Raw genomic sequence first — 13,653 nt, 5'->3', positions numbered from 1 at the left:
ACGGAGCACTCCGGGCGTCTCCACCTATCGGAAGTCTCCATTGTGGAGGATGGATGGGGGCGAAGAAGAAAAAATAATAATATTCTGGAGAACTTTCGTATAATGTCGAAAAGCATTACGACATGGTAACTGCCATTGCCAAGGAAAGAGAAGAAGAAAGAAGAGTCTAGGTGTCATGTCTGTTCAGGGGTTATTGTCTGGGTATGAGAAAGGATTTTTGTTTCTACGCGCTACCGGAATTTTTGTGCTGCAAGACATGTGAATATCATCCGACAGGCTGGTCCGACCATATGCACGGCCCAAGATAACCTAACCTCAGGAGTGCTGCAGATATATTCATCACGATTGCAGAAGGATAAACGATTAGGGCATCATGATGGACTTCAGGCGTCCCGAAAGTGTGGGATTGGACTATACAACTGGACGTGTCTTGCTAAACCCGCCTACCGCCATGAGACCCAACTCGTGAGCTTGATGTGTCTCAAGAAGACTTCAAAAATACGCCGTGAACCATGAAAACAGAGTGCGCCAAACCATGCAAGAAAAAGACGAGGTAGCAAGCAGTATGGCGCCTTTTATGCATCCTCGTCTTCCACCTCCTCCATCACGACATGCCGAGAAGGCGCTGTTTCGGCTTCGGCTTCGGCCTCATCTCGATCAGCTCCAGAAGCTACCTTCAGGTATCCCTCCTTCTCCAGTCGATCAGCCTCCTCAGGCTCCATCAGACCGCCCTGCCCCTTGCCCTTGCTCATCTTCATCTGCACCGACGTGGGCACAAACGCCGCCACAGCTTCCTTGCGCAGATCTCGCACCACCGGCTTTGCCTCGTAGACGGTCCTCGACTCCACCACCGGCGCCGCATTCCGTTGCCCTCTGTCCCTGCCTTTGCCTCTGTCGTTGTCCTCGCCGTCTTGAGCTTCGTTGTCGCCCGCGTCGCGTCTCCGGGCTGCATTCTCGGCATTACGCTTCGCTCTCCGCTTCGCGTACCACTTGTCCATCTCGGCCTTTGGTATCGGCGGCGGCGTGTCTCTCGGCATGGGAATGCTCCTCACGTCGTCTGGAATATCGTCATCATCACTCGACCCGTCGTCGTCGCCGCGCCGCCGCTTCCCCAGCGCCCCGGACCTTGAACCATCGTCGTCTCTCCTCCAACCGCGCCCGAAGCTCGGCGCCTTGTCGCCCAGCGTGTCTCTGGCCTTGCGCACTGACAAGAGTTCCTTCTCCAGGCCCTCGAGCACCTGCTCTTCATGACGCGTCAGCTTGCCGCCGCCCGCGGTCACGGCCTTGAGGTCGTCGATTTGCTTCTGGATTCGGTCTGGGTTCTTGCGCGCGAGCCTTTCATTCCGCCGGCCTTGCGCTTCGGCCTTTCCTGTAGACGAGGCGCAAATTGCTTGTTAGACGACTTTCTTTCTTCCTCTTTTCTCCTCCAATATGAAGATAGGTGAGTGCTTACCTTTTCTGACTTCGCGAGCCTTGTCAGCCTTACGCTGGGCTTGCACCGGGTTGTAATTTTTCTCTTTTGGCATGCTTGGCGAAGTCGCAGATTGGAGCTTGCTCAACTGAGTTGCTATCTCTTCTTGTCGCAAAAGTCGTATGATACTTGTTGAGTTGCAGATGGGCAACTCTTTTGAAGCTTCCTTTTAGCTTGCTGTATATGCAATGGCGACAATTGGCGATTGGTGTCGTTGAATTCGTTGAACGAGACGTCGTTGTTTTTGCTGGGTTGTAAATGGTTTGTATCTTTCCAAGTTAGGGGACGTCAAACTGCTTTTTTGGAGGTCATGGCGGGGCCGAGGGAGCTTGCTGATGACTAACAGTCCGGTACCTGGTGGCACCAAAGTACAAGCAACATCTCGGACGTTAACATACAACAAAAGCCTGGGAGTCAAAAACTCCAATACACTCCAGGAATTTATACATTTCGTCATATACAAGTCTGATCGATGGGTAATCTTGGACATGGCGGATTGGTGATGATCATTTCCCCGGATATCAACATCTGGGCCATGGCAACAGCCTCTATACTTCGAAAATTCTATGTCTATACGATCATCTATATCCAAAGGCTTTCCGACAAAAGAAAAAGGAAAGAAGATCAAGATCAAGGTATAAATCTCCCTCAGGCATACATCAACACCATTGACAAACCAAAAACTCCCAGCAGAAATGCATTCGCTCGCAATCGCCAAGACGAATTCTCCTCTCTTTTGGGATCCTTCCCTACCGGCGCCGTGATCCAATTTTGCGGAATCTGTGCGATAAAGTCATACCAATAGTACCCGACCAGCTGGTATCCTTGATTGGTCGGGTGTATGCAGTCCCTCAGGTTGCCGAGCCCAAATGTCGAAAAGTCTACCGCCAAGACATGTTTGCCGGCCTGGACCCTGGGCGCCACCACTTTGGGAACCAACGACTGAAACACCTTTGTCTGCGGAGATTGTTCGGCATTACAGGTTCCGATGATCATGGCGACGAGGACAACTGCGTCGGGACATGCCGTAGTCATCTTGTCAATCAGGCTCCCGAGTCGCTCAGACGCGGCTACTGGATCGTGGCCTTCTGTGGAAATGGCGCTGTTGGGGTTCATGTCGTTTGTCCCGGCATGGAGTAGAATGATGTTTGGGCGCTGTTCGAGCGATGGGCCAACGTGATCTGCGATATACTGGATCGTCTTGCCGTTCCAAGCAGCCTGGCGTTGATGCGAGGACTGATTAGCCAGTGATTCGACCACATATCAACCTCGTGTACATACAAAATAGCCATCCGTCATGTTACCGGTTGGTGATGTCTCTGTTCCTGCATACACAACCTTGTCTTCTGCACTCGGAGTATTAGCAACAAGACACAGCCAATGGGTTTCAGCTTTAGCTCCTTGTCTTACTCGAAAGGTACTGCCGAACCCGCAGCCTGTATCCATTTCCATCGCCGCCGTTTTGGTCACTCAGAAACCCGTAGGTTATTGAATCTCCCACGGCAAGTATACGGAGTTCCGTGCCGGGCTTGATTGGTTTCCCCGGCGCCGTGTTTGTTAAACGCAGCGGAATTGCCGGCAGCCGCGAAACATCTCTGCCGACCTGGGGACCTGGAAGCTGGTGTTGAAGATGTCGTGCAACTGCCCCATCAGCCGCCATTACCAGATGTAGCGTCGCTGCTGCAATCCGCCAAAAGCCTCTCATAATGAGAGAAGATTTCCCAGTTGGATAAGAGGGAAGCGGCTTGAGCGGCGAGTAAGGCTGGGCGACCTCATGGGTAATAAATAATCGTTGCGTGCACTGGAAAACTACCCTCTTCTCTTTCGTTTTCCAACGTGTATCGTGCTTCTTAAATCCCTTCTCTCACAGATCCTTCTCCGGCCCTTGGGAGAGCATATCTGAAGCAACGCTCGGACGACAAAGGAATGCCACCGAGTTTGTTTGCTCATTGACGCAACAGAAGAAAATGTCATCTCCACCCACAGAAGCAGAAATGATCGACTCGATGTGGGTAAAGCCAGCGAATTGTTAAGTAACCACTTCAGAGTCCGCTATAGGCTGAGAAAAGAGCAGTGATCAATTGTGACGAGTGATTGCCAATTGCATGGCGTTGACTGACAGGTCGCGGGACAACAAGAGTATCAAAGTATAGACATTCACTCCAGAGAATCCGCTCCGAGTCGATAGCCTATGATATCAAGATGAAACAGCATGACTACAATACTACATCCGCGTAAGCTTGCAAAATACACAGGCTTTCGCACAGAGTCATTTACTCACAGGAAGCCCGAGCTTGAGGGATCACAGCTGCATGCCTATCATCCACTGTTCACGAACATCACCAAGGTACCGTCCGGGAGGCTTGGAATCTTTCGGCAGAGAAATAAGTCAACAGATGACAGTCAAACGACAGTCGGGCGTACGCACAGCTGTTGTTCAACGGCGTTGAGCAAGCAGCCTTCCATATATCCGAAACCAATTCCGCCGAGGAGGCTCAATGTAAATAGCCACGTCTCCAAACAAGCCAATCGTTTGATAGACCACTTGGTCTGGAACTCAATCTAGAACTCGTGTGACTTTAGTCAAGACGCCAGGATCAGATACACAAGTCGGAAAACTAGAGCTTTCAGGCTTGTGCGACGGCCAGCGGCTAAATGTTGTGGCGGACAACTGCCGACAGCTTTTGACGCTTCCGCCTGTCAATCAACCGTTTTTGTTCAAAAATAAGACGGAACGTCTGCTTCCGTTGAATGCCTCGGCAGATCATACCGAGTGCAACAATAGATTGAAATGCATTGCGGCAAAGCGAGATTATCGATAGGCCCTACAGCCCACTCACGGGGGGAAAAAAACTACATCGAGAGAAAAGACAGCTTGGGATTCTTTATCCCAAGCCTCAGTGCTGTGCTCATCCAACAGCCTAGATCTTGCCGGTGGCGCTTGACTATGGCCCGGCTGACCAAATATTTGATCTAGTCGGTTCCTGTTGGCTCAGCTGCAAGCCCCGAGGGCCACAAGGCAGCCTTGAAGTATTGTTTTCTGTGGCGTCCATTGACAGCCTCAAAAGCGTGCAATCCAGAAACCCGGGTTACCGAGGCGGTTTGGCTTGCGGGCTGGAAGTATAATGGCAATAAACAATCAATGTAGGACGGAGACACGAACGCGGACACTAGGAGAAGGCTGAGACAGGCAATGTGCAAATTTTCCACAGCCGTACCAACGGAGATGAAACATCTGGCCTCATCTGGAGCGATGCCGATATGCATGCAGGGTCCAATACCCGCGCAACAATTTGGACCTTGAGACAAGAGAGAGAGACATGTTGACGCCTGGAATTGGAGGGCTAGCCAGGATATATCGGCCCTAATACTTGACGATACGGAGTTGGTTTAGTACCTTTTGTATTAAGTTGCGGCTGGAACGTGCGTGCATCGCTAAAAGCTGGCCCAACCGACGCCCGTCAATCGTTGCCAACCCAGCTGGAGAATAGCCGGCCTCTGGGTGATGATGTTCGCCTCTATACCATACTGAGACGACGAAGGCCATCAGGTGAGAGCTGTAGTAAGCATGAGCAAGCTGAGCAGCATCAGCTACTGTACTAGAATACTACTTGTACATACAAGCGACGCTCATCTTCGCCACGCGGACTTTCGCCAAGGCTGTCGACTCGAGCGGAGTGTTGTACGGAAAATGGCAAGACGTTACACACAGGAATAGCCCGAATATGATTTCAATGCAGCCTCCCAGATCGTACCTGTATCCGGTGGCCGGGCCATCTAGCGACGAGCTGGGTCTGGTGATGTTTATTGGCCATGTATTATGACGACTGTCATGCAACACGCAACATGCAACATGCAACTGGCCGGCCAATCGAGCAAAATGCAGGCAGCCTTTTTGCGTCCTTGGCCCGGGTGGGGGTACTCCGGCAGGAACGCCACTCGCAGGATGCTTTAATGAGCCTAAATCGGTGAGCCGCCGTGCCAACAGGGTAAAAATAGAGAGGCACGAGGGATCGCGGAAGAGCGAGCCGGGTAAGAATGGGTGTCGTCTTCGGGGTTAAGGTCCCGAGGCGAGAGTGGTCCGTAAAAAGATGGCTCTTGCGTTCGGCAACCCTCGTCCTTGTTCGCGTACGGGGAGCAGCGGGCAAATGCACGAAATATAGCCTGTTGCGAGTACCGCGAGTACCGCAGCGTGGGAGAGAGCCCATCGGTACTTGTATTCGTACGCGTACTGTACTGTACTGTACTGGAACGAGCGAGTGCAGTCTGTTGCAGTGTACCAGCAGCAAGCTTCGTCGTGTTTGGTGTTTCTGGCTCTCTCTCTCTCTTTCTCCACGTCTCCCTTGCTTGCTTGCTTGGAACTGGCCCGCAATGGCTAAAGCCCGCCCGCCCGAGCACCCTGCTCACGGGCTGGTTAGCTGCTCGATAGAACGTGGGAGCGCAGGGTAGCACTCAGTCCAGTTTTCAGCGTCATGTCTGCCTGTGGATTCAATCAAGAAATGACTTGTGTTTGCTGCACCGGCGCCCGTGGTCCATGTACCGACGGCTTGCCTCTCTCAGCTAGCACCGGCCATGTTCCTCCAATGGCGGCGCCGCGAAGCCATGATTGGTGCCTCTGCAGCCTTTTTGCCGGACTGAGCGGCCCTGGTCGATGCACAAGGGCTGGCCTGGCGCTTCCGATGCACGAGAACGAACCGGCTCAAGCAGCCATGGCCTGTTGGCCAGCCACGGGTGGGGGCAGTCCAAGGTAGTTGGTAGGCAGAGGGAGAGACTCGGGGAAAAAAGAGGCTCGACAAGCCGCGAGCGAGAGCTGCAAGGGAGGGGGAGAAACGAGGCCATGCAGATGGAGGGGTGAGGAGGGAGGAGGGCAAGGAGGGCAAGGAGGGGGAGCTTGTTGGAGCTGTTTTGGGGCATTGACAAGAGAAAAGCAGCGTGTGAGTGACGCGAGAGCAGAAAAGAGAGGCAGTCGAGACGAGACGAGATCTGAGGGGCTGGAGGGGCTTGGAGACAGTCCCACAAGCACATGTCAGAGAAAGTGGTCAGCGAGATAAAGCTTGCCACTAGCAGATAAGAACCAACAGCGGACCACGGCTGCTGCGTCAAAAGCTGGTTACTGCACGAGTACAGACGCAGACCGCGGCTGCTCGGCGGCTTTTGCTGGTGCCGACTACAGTAACTCACTCGTATAATACGTGCTGCGAGTCGTTTGTTCGGCCTCGCGAAGACGCCACAGGGCCATTGAGCGTTGGAGGCGCATGGCAATACTTCCAGTTGTGGCAGAAGCCGCCTGGCCCAGGCTCGATTCAGGCTTGGGCTGGGACTACTCGTATAGTCGACCTGGCTTGCATGCGGGAATGCCCCGGGACTGCGCGTACCGAGAACAAAGAGTGCGTGTGGTGGCCACAAGAGTCGCGCTACGGGCTGATGCTGATGGCTGCTCCCAAAACTGTCATGGATTGAATAATAGAGCAGTCATACTCCTACTAATAGCCATGACTGATGGCTCGGTGTCCCTCACTTCATCCCATCAACCAAATGTACTCGTAATGTCTTCCCACGCTCGCCAAGGGGGCAGCTGGTACTTACGGAGTATTTCTGTATGAGGGCCCTCTTGTCAACGGAGTCGTGCGTAAGCTACTTGGTGCTAGCTGTAGATATTCCGTTGACAGTGGCTTTATTCCCGTTGATGCGATGGGATTTAGCAAGGCACTATCGAGCAGTATGGGTACTATCCAGCAATGGGGTACTACGAGTATTACTCCGAGTCTACGAGTAGTTTATCCTTCTTTTATTAGCATTTCAGCTCGCTCGGATACCCTCCGTGCCTTGTTCGTTCTTGACGCACACGAGTCTCGGGCCTCGAGTTTCTGTACTACTAATAGCAGTAATTAATAGTATTGGTATTTCATTTATTTTCTTTGCCTCCCCCACGCCCAGGCCCCCACAAGGCAGCGCAGAAGATGGACTAGGGTGCGGTCCCCTCGACACCCGTTGCATGCCCGCCTCCATCGTGAGTGAAACCCTGTTTTGAATGGTACCCAATGTATCGTGGTGATGCTCTCGTCATGAGCGAGTCGGAACGGGAGACACGGCCGTTGTTGCGCATCGTGGGGCCGAGCGTCTGTTTCTGCAAATGGATGGGTTGCTGCAAAGCAGAAGCACATGCTAGCGTCACGGTACCATGTACGAGAGTGTACATTGACGATTCTTGGTTTCTTCGGCAGCATGGCAGTACTCTTTATGTATGTGCTCGGCTGCTGCCAACTTCTGCAGAACCCAGAACCCAGCAATTGCCGACTACGGAGTACAAGCACATCCGATCGACTTGAAGCAAGGCAGGGAAATCCTGTTCTTCCCCCGCTCTGCAATAGCACCTCGGGCCAACCCTTGTTTTGCGCTCTGTTCGTTGTTGGGCCGGAGTGTGATTTGCTGAGCTCTCCTGATCGCGCTGATCACGCCGTCATGGCCGCATCTAGATCGCTGCCTCAACGGAGCGTATACGACAATGAGCTGCTACCAGAGCATCATCTGCTGCGTAAAGTAAAGTACAAGTACAGCAAAACCGCCGCCGTGCACTACCACGAACGGAATGTCTCAGGGTTCGGGATGGTGGGGCTGCCCGGTGGGGCCCATTTAGCAGCAAGCGCGACTCCGTTCTCGGTACAAGAGGCACTTGTCTGCAGTACCCTTGAGGGTTCAGCTTGGCAGTGTCGCTAGCACTTGCAAGTACTTTTTTTTTTCTTCGCGGCATACTCGTATGCGACCTTTTTTTGCATTATGAACGACTGGAAAGTAGAAGAGACAATTATATTATTGTACAATAGTTTAGTATCAATATTTTCAAACAATCTCAAGCCAAATACAGTAGCAGGTAACAATAACTTGAACATTATACGGCAATGAAGATGTTTGGGTACCTTGCACGCAGTAGGTCTGGTACAAACAAGTACAAGTTCCGTACTTTTGGTGGGACCCGACGGCTCTGAGCCACGAGGGTCCTTCCATGTCAATATCCGGTACTCCAATGCCAAGTACGGATACTTGGCCACGCTGCCGACCAAGCCATCATTCCTCCTCCCCATTGAGTGTAGCACCAGTACCTCTACCTCGCCTCCAAGTAGACGGCGCTGCAGGCATTGGTCTGTAATCATGAGAAAGCGCGGCAGGTACGGGGACGGGAGTATTATCGGTCAGTCTCCATCTTCACGGCTCCATTTTTGCTTCTAACCATCTGCTGCTAATTACCTAGAATCGGAGCATCACGCTCTGGATGGCCCTCTCTGTGACTCTGTCGCTCTCTCTATTTCCCGCATCTCACTCAACGGTGAATTTGAAACCAAGCAAAACAAAAACAACGGCTGCCGCTTTCGCTCAGCACAGCAAAGCCGCATCTCGACTCTCCTCTCAGACATACTCTTAGACAAGGGCAGCCAGCGCTTCACTCGATCTGAGTCCACACCGACGGCCCTCTTTTCGGCCGTCCAGTCCTACCTCAACTAACGCACTGCTGACGGTGAAGCTGCACCCGTACTCGTACTTAACAGTCTTAGTACATGCTCGGTCCTGTGCTCGTCCTTGCTGAACAGACAACCGCAACGCAAGCTGTGCCTGCTCGTTGATTGACCAGCCGGACCCGCCCGGCCAGAGTGCGGCCGTTTTCCCAATTCACTCATACAAGCAGCCTGTCGCCAGCTTTTTTTCCCCTTCCCTCTCTACTTTCGCCTGTCACAGGCCAGCCGCCATTCAAGCAAGACTATACAGGGGTCGTTACTTTTTTTTTTTCTTTAATCCTCTCTTGTCACCCCTCCACTCGGCTCGGATTCGCATCATCCTACATATACCTACCTTTCAACTTACGTACTCAGAATCGCCGCGCCTATTACGGCCGCCCAGTCTGTCTTCCAAGCGTCGCTCTCAATAGCAATCCCGCAGTCCATGGCAGTTGTCAGCCCGATTGCGATGCACCCGACCGTCACAGAACACGATTACCGCTTTCCGCGAAGACCCGATCCCCATCGAAGTACCGACCGCATTTTCGCCCGCATGGATTCGCAAGACGGCCATGTCGCACTCACCAACGGCAATGCCGCCGCCGCCGCTGCTATGACGAGCGGGCAGCCAGCCTCGGCCTCGTCGTCAAAAAACAACATCCTCAACGCCGCCCTGTTTGACGGGTTCCAAAAGGTGGAGGCGAGCTCGTCCGAACAGGACGACGACTTCGAGAAGATGCAGAGCGAAGATCCGCTAGCCGCCCAGATCTGGAAGTTCTTCACCAGGACCAAGCAGCAGCTGCCGAACCAGCAGCGAATGGAGAACTTGACGTGGCGCATGATGGCTCTGAACCTGCGCAGGCGTCAGCAGCAACAGCAGCGGGAGCAGCAGCAGCAGCAGAAGACGCACAACAGGTATTATTATATTTTTCTGTCATCCCGTCTCATGCCCTGCCATGTCCATTTGATTGGTCTGTCGTTTCTTGCATCGATGTCGTTTAACAGGCTAGATATGGCTTGGCTTCTCCTTTGGGGGGAGCGGAGCGGGTTCGCTCTTCATCACATCATCCCGGCACTGGCTGACATATTTTCTCTTTTCCTTTTTCCTCGAATCGCAGATCTCTCTCCCAGCCGACTCAACCACAAAACACTCCCAGCGGCATTGCCCAGCAGCTGCGAAAGACGTCCGACATCCATGCTCAGGGCATGGATGCCATGAACATTGACGACTTCATCTTCGCCGAAGAGGGAGGAGCTTCCATCAACGACACCTCACCGCAGCCTCCTGCATCGTCTCTCTCCGGTCCCCAGACCGCCGCCATCAAGACCAGCAAATCATCCAAGCCGCTGGCTTCGGCAATCCCCATCAAGGGCCGCAAGGGTTCTACCAATCAGTTCGTAGCGCAGTCCGTCCCTGTGCCGCCACCTCACCAGCGGGGGCACAATGATGAATTTCATTACGTCCCTCGACATGACAGGAAGACGAGTATAGACGACCGCCGGGTGAGTCAATTTCATAGGAAAAACTATAACCCACCCAACGCCCAGGAGAACAAGCTTTCTGGGACGCCTTGTAACATGTACCTTTTTTGGGTTTTCTTTGGCGCGCTTTCAGTTGCAGCTGCTTTCTTTCTCCCACCTTAATCCCCTTTGCCTTTTTTTCCCTTTCCATAATGGTCACATCCTTTCCCTAAAGAGCACACATCCTTTCCCCTTTCTAGCATGCGGCCGTCCATCTTCTCTCCCCATCCAAACTTGTTACGAGATATCCCTTATACACGCCCCTCTCCCCTCTTGACGTGCCCGCCGCTAACAATGGAACAAAAGACGAGGAAACGGCCTGCCAACTTCTCTCCACATGTGAGTGCCATCAACACTAGCTCGTCGGGCCTAAACCTCGACTTGGAGGCCGACTCTGAGCTCAATGGATACTCTCTCGACAACTCCAACGCAATGCCCATGCAGCACCAAATGGCCAACAACCAAAGCTCGGCCTTTAATTTGGATGCCTTTATGGACAATGACCCTCTTGGCTCCAGCCACCACTTCCAATCCAACTTCTCCTTCTCCCCTTCCACCTCTCCCATGATGCAAAATGGACCCTTTCAATCCATGTACAGCAACGCCGGGCTACAATCCTCTCTTAACAACCCCGATTTCTACTCTCCAACCGGCTCGGGCTATCCGTCGGCAACATCTACTCCCATGCCCGACAGCGAGGGCGTCTATTTTGGCTCCCAGGATATGCAGCACCATCACCAGCACCACCGTGCGCAGGGCTTCCGACAGAGCTCTTCCAACATCAACCATCACATGAACCACCCGTTCTTGTATGATGCCGCGCGTGGCAGCAGTGCCAACCCCAACAGCAACGGCGCCGTCTTCCCCGCCACAACTTCAAGCTCAGAAGCAGTGCCAGCGTACAGTACCGGCCCGAGCTCCTTTGCGCACATCGACCCAAGCCAAGTTTTCCAGACAGATTCGCAGGTCGCATCTCCTGTTCTGCCAATGCAGCAAGGAAACATGCTTGGTTTCGGAGGCGAGTCTGATGAAGATGATGGCAATGCCTTTTTGGACCGCGGCGGCGTTGGCCTCCACGGCGACTTCACGTCTGCCGTCGATGAAGCGGGGTCTTTTGGCTGGGATGCCTCGCTCCCAGGCCAATTCAGCACGCAAGCTGCTCGCTTTCCCGGCGGCCCAACTCGCAAGCAAGTCCAGATCGGTGGCATCACAACTGATTACGTCGACACCAGTGGTGACTGGGACGGCAACAACCTGAGCCGATCACACTCGCAGTCGCTTGGTATGGGCAACGACAAGCGACAGAACAGACTCCCTCGCAACTCATCAACACCCTCGCACATGGCAACCAAGCACAGCGGCTTCGAGCAGATTGCCCAATCGCTCCCCAGCTCTCCGGGTGGCCATGCTCCGGGAACCGCTTCGGGCTTCTCGTCAGTTGCGCCAAGCAGGCCAACTTCACCGCCCCCAAGCTCCAAGCATGGCTCCTCAACCAATCTGCATGCGGTTAGTGGTAATCCCGGCGAGAGCAGCACTCCCACCACTTGCACCAACTGCTTCACCCAGACGACTCCGCTGTGGAGACGAAATCCCGAAGGTCAGCCTCTCTGCAATGCCTGTGGCCTCTTCCTGAAGCTCCACGGTGTCGTGCGTCCTCTGAGCTTGAAGACAGACGTCATCAAGAAGCGAAACAGAGGGTCTGGCGCCAATCTCCCCGTCGGAGGATCGCGGAAAAAGAATGGCACTGGCTCCAATGCCGCCTCGAGGAAGAACTCTACGCTGTCCATGTCTGCCGCTGCCGCTGCCGCCGCCGCCGCCGCTGCTGCTCCTGTGACAAATAGCCAAGTTGTGACAACGCCGCCATCGGCAAACCGACCCAGCAGCAACAGGGATGGCGACAGCCCCAGTAGCAGCGGACAGCACACCGCAGGCAGCACGCCGGGTAGCCAGTATGGAGGGGCCACCATAGTGGGTGGTAAAGGTGTTGTGCCAATCGCTGCTGCGCCGATGAAAACAACGCCAGGACCTGGAGCTGGAGCTTCATCGTCCGCATCTCGGCCGGCCACGGCGCCATCCAAGAGGCAGCGCAGGCACAGCAAGAGCGAGGGTACCTCATTATCGGCCATGGACATTGACGGTCCTGCAGAACCAGTTGTGCGGCAACTCGGCACGACCCCCAGCATGCCTTCCATCTCCAGTGCCATGATGTCGAATAATAACTTCGCTATGGGCCAACGCTCCATGATGGGATCAAGCATGGTGTCTTTGGGCGGTGCCCAATCCAACCTGGTCAACAGCGCCGGCGGCTCATCAGGCCCTCAGGAATGGGAGTGGCTGACAATGAGTCTTTAAAGGCCACTGGATTTCAACTTTTGATTTTTTAATACTGAAACGAAATGAATGGCATCAAACCACTGGTTGATTTCTTTGCCATATGAAAATTCAAAAAAAAAAAAAATCAATCCAACTCTTTTGGAAGGCTATATGAAGGAGCAGGCTTTAATACTGGTGGTTTGTGATACTTGCAAATGAGTCTTGGGCGGTATTGTAGGAAATTGGGCGCAAAAGAATGGGCATCTCCACGGCGCGATGGTTCAAGCAATGATACCTGGGTCTGAATTTTTATTTGTTAGCACGACTGTTTCTCACAGTCTGATGATTTTGTTCCGGGAAATATGGGTGGAGAAATTCATTGGGATGTTTTTGGTTTGATATCCGCAACCATGGCGAAAAGCAGGCGTCCACCGAGAACCGACCGAAGGTGGCTTCTTGCGCCTCGACGGCGACTCAAACTCCCTCGATTCGACGTCTACATAATCAATCACATTAGGCCCGTTAAAGCAAAATACAAGGGCCATCCATATGGCCAAGATGGAAAGCTGGTTGATACATCTACCGCACATTTTTCGCCTCTCTGTCATCGGATGAATGACTTGATAGATTAATTTTGGGATAGTTTGGGGGGCGCCTTCAATTTGCTTCTCAATCAACGCCCCGGGAGGAACAAGTCTGCCTTTTTTCTTCTTCTTTTTCTCTTATTGTCGTTTATCAGGTCTATTTTCAATGTTTGAATGAGGGATATCCACCTTTTCCTTTGTCTCTGCTTTTCATGTTATGAGAGAACTCACTTGATGGGAAAGGCTTTCTACTTGACGGAGATTGGCTGCGGCG

General features: G+C 53.1%; 3 protein-coding genes across 3 annotated transcripts; 1 reads left to right on the top strand and 2 right to left on the bottom strand.

Moving 5' to 3' along the window:
- Positions 1-575: 575 nt before the first annotated feature.
- On the bottom strand, positions 576-3,176 carry V8C40DRAFT_273922 (WW domain binding protein 11-domain-containing protein; the record flags this gene model as incomplete). The annotated part of the gene is made up of 5 exons (XM_083220550.1): positions 576-1,390; positions 1,454-1,527; positions 2,130-2,689; positions 2,753-2,817; positions 2,882-3,176. 5 exons carry the CDS (start codon positions 3,174-3,176, stop codon positions 576-578), a joined length of 1,809 nt encoding a protein of 602 aa, XP_083075859.1.
- Positions 3,177-5,750: 2,574 nt separating this feature from the next.
- On the bottom strand, positions 5,751-6,403 carry V8C40DRAFT_240024 (uncharacterized protein). Its single transcript, XM_083214717.1, has one exon. It carries the CDS (start codon positions 6,383-6,385, stop codon positions 6,032-6,034), a length of 354 nt encoding a protein of 117 aa, XP_083075858.1. The 5' UTR covers positions 6,386-6,403; the 3' UTR covers positions 5,751-6,031.
- Positions 6,404-9,275: 2,872 nt separating this feature from the next.
- Positions 9,276-12,981, top strand: V8C40DRAFT_182619 (GATA-type transcription factor). The gene is made up of 3 exons (XM_083211750.1): positions 9,276-9,876; positions 10,080-10,464; positions 10,789-12,981. The coding sequence occupies exons 1-3, from the start codon at positions 9,407-9,409 to the stop codon at positions 12,832-12,834; spliced, it is 2,901 nt and encodes a 966-aa protein (XP_083075857.1). The 5' UTR covers positions 9,276-9,406; the 3' UTR covers positions 12,835-12,981.
- Positions 12,982-13,653: the final 672 nt, after the last annotated feature.

Source organism: Trichoderma camerunense (assembly GCF_050948025.1).
Source record: "Trichoderma camerunense strain CBS 138272 chromosome Unknown V8C40scaffold_5, whole genome shotgun sequence".
NCBI classification, from domain to species: domain Eukaryota; kingdom Fungi; phylum Ascomycota; class Sordariomycetes; order Hypocreales; family Hypocreaceae; genus Trichoderma; species Trichoderma camerunense.
This window is presented reverse-complemented; position numbering and strand designations above follow the sequence as displayed.